Source organism: Triplophysa dalaica, chromosome 4 (genome assembly GCF_015846415.1).
Source record: "Triplophysa dalaica isolate WHDGS20190420 chromosome 4, ASM1584641v1, whole genome shotgun sequence".
In the NCBI taxonomy this organism is placed as follows: domain Eukaryota; kingdom Metazoa; phylum Chordata; class Actinopteri; order Cypriniformes; family Nemacheilidae; genus Triplophysa; species Triplophysa dalaica.
Genome location: NC_079545.1, coordinates 14,032,541 through 14,038,540, shown reverse-complemented (window position 1 = coordinate 14,038,540; position 6,000 = coordinate 14,032,541). Strand labels below are relative to the sequence as shown.

Below are 6,000 nucleotides of genomic sequence, written 5' to 3'. Positions count from 1 at the left end.
TTTTTTTAATACAATGTAAAAATACATTGTATTAGTATTTGTTTTCTTTGTTTAAATAATGCGTGTTTATAAATTAAATAAAAAATTCCTTTATTATTTTATGTTGGGATAAAAAATAACCCGGCAATGTATTCATTCACGCAAGAAATGGCAAATTTTTAACACATTAAAAAGTATATTTTATCTCGAAAATGTTTTTGTTATGACCAAAGACAAAGATATTACACGTATAAAAGTTATTTCCTAACATTCTGAACGTAACGAGCACATGCGACGAACTTTTTTATTTCTTAATTTTTCTGTAAACCAAAACTTTTCTTTCAAAAAATAAATGGAGGATTATATTAAATAAGATAAAAAATAAGATTTATTTGGGCGTGGCTAGAGACTCGGAACCAGCATTGATTGTAGGTGGGGATCCTCCGTTTAGATGAGACCCTTGTGCATTTCTGTCGCATTTTGATAAAGACTTGTATCAAGCTACCCCTTCCATATGAATATTTGTTACTATGTTGCTATATTGTTAAATATTTGTGTCATGAATAAAAAATAAAACTCACACTTACTCAATAACAGTACAAAAACACACTTCTTCCTTAACCAACAAGAGGGCTCCTCATTAGGTGACGTTCCACGAGCTGATTGGAGCTCCACTGTGTTATGTTAATGAGGAGGTGGCCTCGTCTGAAATGACTAGGTGACGTCAACTCTAATTCCGCATAGAGCGAAACAAACATGGCGGTGGAATGGAGCGTGAAGGGGTCCACGTTGACGTTAATATTGTTATTTTGGTGTAAAGTTTGTACAAACGGAGCGGAGTCCTTGGGGAGCGACAGCCGGATCCTTGGCATGCGGCTGGAGAATAGCAGTAAATCGGCCGAGATCGCCGATGACGGGATCATACAGGTAACCGAGGAGAACACGATCGCGCTCAGGTTCTACGGACTGAACATCAGCAATGACACCTGGACGCAGATTAAGTTCATTGATCAGGAGGAAGAAATCAGCTCTGATTCGAACAGGACTTGTGCTGATTTTACTAAAGACATGATCATCGGTACCTTTATGAATGTCAGCAGCCAGGGCACATCTGGAGTGGTGAATGTCACAATCAAACCACTTCGGAAAAGTGAGTCCCACAGGGTTTATGGCTTGTGCATCAGACGCCACCAAGATGGAAAGTGGTACCTGTTTGGGGATCATGATGGGAAGTTACGTGTGGTTGAGGAAAAGAAGTATCTGCTTCCCATTTGGTTCCAGGTGATCTTGATATGCTGCCTATTGGTGTTGTCAGGTATGTTCAGTGGTCTCAACCTGGGTCTCATGGCTTTGGACCCCATGGAGCTGCGAATCGTGCAGAGCTGTGGCACGGATAAAGAAAAGAAGTACGCACGTAAGATCGAGCCCATTCGGAGGAAAGGCAACTACCTGTTGTGTTCGCTTCTCCTCGGCAACGTCTTGGTCAACACCACGCTGACCATCCTGCTCGATGACCTCATCGGCTCCGGTTTGGGTGCCGTGGTGGCGTCGACCAGCGGCATCGTCGTATTCGGTGAGATCGTTCCTCAGGCTCTCTGTTCCCGCCATGGCTTGGCGGTGGGTGCCAACACCATCATGGTCACCAAGTTGTTCATGTTGTTGACTTTTCCGTTGTCCTATCCCATCAGTAAGCTTCTAGATTGCGTGCTGGGGCAGGAGATAGGCACCGTGTACAATCGGGAGAAGTTGGTGGGGATGCTAAAGGTGACAGAGCCATACAACGACATCGTGAAAGAGGAGCTCAACATGATCCAGGGAGCTCTGGAGTTGAGGACTAAAACGGTGCAGGGCATCATGACACCGCTCTTAAACTGCTTTATGATCAACAGCGACACAGTCCTGGACTTCAACACCATGTCGGAAATCATGGAGAGCGGGTACACGCGCATCCCTGTGTATGAAGGCGAACGCACCAATATAGTGGACATCCTTTTTGTGAAGGATCTGGCGTTCGTTGACCCGGATGACTGCACCACCTTGAAAACCATCACTAAGTTCTACAACCATCCAGTGCACTTCGTTTTTCACGACACTAAGTTGGATTCCATGTTGGAGGAGTTTAAGAAAGGTATGTGGCTTTTACTTGGCACTAACTCACACGGACTCAAATATTACAGTAAACTCAAATACCTCTGGTGGTCTTCCAACCGTCATACATTTTTTTATAACGTGAAGGAAAACTGTGAACATTTCACACACACCCCCTCTCCCCCAGGGCCTTTCTCTCCTCCACAGACTTTCAAGGTCAGGTATTGGCAGTCTCCTTTCTATCGCCTTCTCCCACACAGTTTGGGGAGGTTTGGTTCCCGTTGAGATTGTTAAATGTTGGTAGGCAGAAGGTTAATGGAATATTTTTCCAGTAATGCCTTAATCCCTGTGCTGTTATCCATAACAGTGATGCCTGCCTTCAATTTGGTTGTTGTCATTGAGGACTTGGTTGGTTATTGTTTCATAGTTTTACCAAAGGTCCCGCTAAAAAGTAGATGCGAGTATAAATATACAAATGTTTTAATAGAAATTGAGGCTGTCAAATACTGAGATGACATTTGTGTTTGACTAATTGTCTGTTTGTTTTCATTATATAATTCATAATAGCGTAAACCTAAACCATCATGGATTGTTTACTGTCAACAGATTTTCACTCGGGATGAATTGTAGTTCACACTGTGGAACAAACAATACATTACAGCAGGTTTGCATTTTAATATAATACAGACCAGAAAGAACAATCACAGATGAGACTCCTGTAACATCTAAGTCATTTCTACTAGACATCAGTGAGAAATAATTTTTAGATTTTAGATTAGATTCAACTTTATTGTCATTACACATATACAGGTACAGTGTAACGAAATGTAGTTTAGGTCTAACCAGAAGTGCAATTAGCAAGTGCAGATATACAGTGTGAATAAATACAGAATACAATATTAGGAAAATAATTTACGATGGGCATGTACTATGAAAATATGACAATCGGTATGTAGAGAGCGTGCAGACATTTTTTGAAAATGTTCTCTTGACAAAACGACACATAACGTGCCAAGGTATCTTTTTAGAAATAAGTTTGTAGGTAAGCACATGAATGAATATGCAAGTTATTTTTTTATGTTAAAACCACAGTCATTTTAATAATTGGCAGTCTGGTCAGATTAGTAAAGGAAGAATTGTAAAAATAAATCACAGCTGATGTCATATCTGATCCTCTGGGAATGAAAAGTCAAGTCTTGACTCATGAGCATTGCATTATGGGATTCAGTTTTCTACTTTTTATACAAACATAGTTCACGTACTATTGCCCTTTGTTGAACAGTGCTCTGCGATAGAAATGATCAGATCTTCAACACATATTTATCTTATGACTCAGTTAAAGTACTTTATTGTCATTGCACAGGTACAACCAGATTGTTTTTGAACTCTACACGAGTTCATTGAGTTTAAAGGGATAGTCCGCCCAAAAAATGACAAATCGTTCATCATTTATTCGCCCTCATGTCATGCCCAACCTGTATGAATTTCTTTCCTCTGCAGTACACAAAAGAAGATATTTTGAAAAACTTTGGTAACCAAACACCATTGACCGCAGTTTACTTCCATGTAGGGATACAAAACAACCAAAACATAATTTGTGTTCCACAGAAGAAAGAATCATATACATGTTTTGAACAACCTAAGTTAAATGAAGCACTGATTTATGTTTTATTTTTGACCGCTGATGAATTTAAATTTATGGTATTTAACAGAACAAACAAACAGATGTATATTAAAAAGATGTAAATTAAAATGATGTATTATAAAACATAAAAATACACGCATGTAATAAGAAATATGCAAATAGAACATGGATATATTTCAATATTTATTATTAAGATGATAACTGCTCATATGGATCCGTATGGATTTTAATCCGATGTTGCTGTTATTCTGACACTTTGTAATAGAAACAATTTACCATTTGTAATTTTAGATCTTTATATGCAAACTAATTCCCAATATTTAAAGCACATTTACACTGTAGGCTGTTCATTGGTCACCATTGCTCTCCAGTTTTAAGGTGTGGATCTATCACATGGCGCTTTGGTTACAAAACCGGTTGAGTGTGTGTTGTATGGTGTGCGAGGAGTGAGGGTGTAAAGAAAGTCCGTAACCACACCAGACAATAGGGTGAGAAATATTCAGATTAGTTTCTTTAGGTAAATTTAGCAAATGCACGTGACTCCTGTTGCAACGCAACACAGGCTGAGTCACTGTTTCAATGTGTGTACTGAATGGATTGCATTTATCTTTATTGCACATATACTCAAGCCTTTCCTCCTAGTCAGCCCCTGAGAATCTCTGATCCCACCATTAAAAGCACAATCATACAAAGCGAAAGAGACATTTGCTTAATTTTGATGGTGTTGTGCAGAGTGGATCGGGCTGGCTTCTCTGTTGTCCATGTTTGTTAATCAGGGAATGAACTGCATTTCAATATTGTAAGATAATCAAATATGCTATTGTGCCTGTTTGTTTGGGTTTGCTGGAATATATTTCCTGGACGGGTTTTGGAGAGAGAGGTTGTGTAATTTATTTACATTGTGAAACGTGGGCAGGACGATTCCAGAACCAATGAGTTTTGTTTATAACTTCATTCACATATCTCTAGGGCTGCAACTAACGATTATTTTAATAATCGATTAATCTGTAAGTAATTTTTTCGATTAATCGATGAATCGGATAAAAACAAAAACCAAGAAAAGCATTCATTTCCAACCCTTTATTCAAAAACAGAACTAAAATCTTTAGAAAGTGCACAAGCATGTTGCTCCTTGAACATCCCTGAGCTGTTATAAAAATAATAAAATCAAATAAAAATGGACTAACACAAAAAACATACACATGTATGCTTTACATCTGCAAAATATATAGACTTTTTTTAAATAAAAGTGCCACCTGAGCTGCCAGAACAATAAATAATTTATAAAAACTAAAGAACAATACAAATCAGAAAACTTAACAGGATTAGGTTTGAATGTAAGAACTTGTTCTCTACACTACACTGCAGACAGACACTCGCAGATGCACACACTCGCAGACGCACACACTTTTGCAGACGCACACACTGACAAACACTGACACACACACACACTCTCTATCTCAAATTCACTTGAAGCTTATTCATTCAATTACTACCATCATTGTAGTAAGTGCAAGCTTCATTTATACACCACATTTTAACAAAGCTTAAGATGACCAAGAGCTATAAAAGAACTTTAAAATTAAATTAAAAAGTACAACACACACAAATATATTTGTCAATAATAACCTATATGGGAGAAAGCACAGAATATACACTGCAAAAATTGCTTTTCTAACTTAGTAGTTTTGTCCTGTTGTCAGTCCAAATTAAAAAAAAAATCTTATATCAAGAAACATGTACTAGACACATGAAAAAGCATAAGAAATTATGTCTTGTTTTCTGAAAAAACACCTCAAATTAAGTGATTGTTTGCTTAAAGCAAGAAAAATTATCTGCCAATGGGGTACAAAAATAATCTTAATGAGATATAATTTCAAACAGAAGTTTTAAGCATCAATCAATTTTCTTGTCTAGTAATCTTGATTTAAGATTTTTTACATATTTGGACTGGAAATTAGACAAAATTACTAAGGAAGTTTTGCAGTGTAGCTATACATGACAACAGATTGATAAATGAATGGTCCAAAAAAGGCGAGTGAATAAAAACGTGTCTTTAGTCTTACAATGCAAAGCGCAAAGTAACTACACCACCCCTGATTATACTGTTATTAACGAGCTAATGCTAACTTGTGATGCTTGTCAATCTGGATAACGAGTAAACATCCGCACCAGGGACATTACGTTCTTCACTTCGAAACGGAACAAAAGTAGGATTCTGTAATGACTTAATCTGCTGTTGAACTCCCTTCCTCCTCATCACAGACTCCAACATGTTTGAGTTTCAG

At 37.8% G+C, this 6,000-nt stretch overlaps 1 protein-coding gene across 1 annotated transcript in view; it reads left to right on the top strand.

Moving 5' to 3' along the window:
• Positions 1–708: 708 nt before the first annotated feature.
• The window catches only part of LOC130419092 (metal transporter CNNM4), a 33,036-nt gene continuing 27,744 nt past the window's right edge, over positions 709–6,000 (top strand). The window contains exon 1 of the mRNA XM_056745522.1: positions 709–2,107. Coding sequence (XP_056601500.1) covers positions 736–2,107 — 1,372 coding nt within the window. The 5' untranslated portion in view covers positions 709–735. The remainder of the gene's footprint in view (positions 2,108–6,000) is intronic.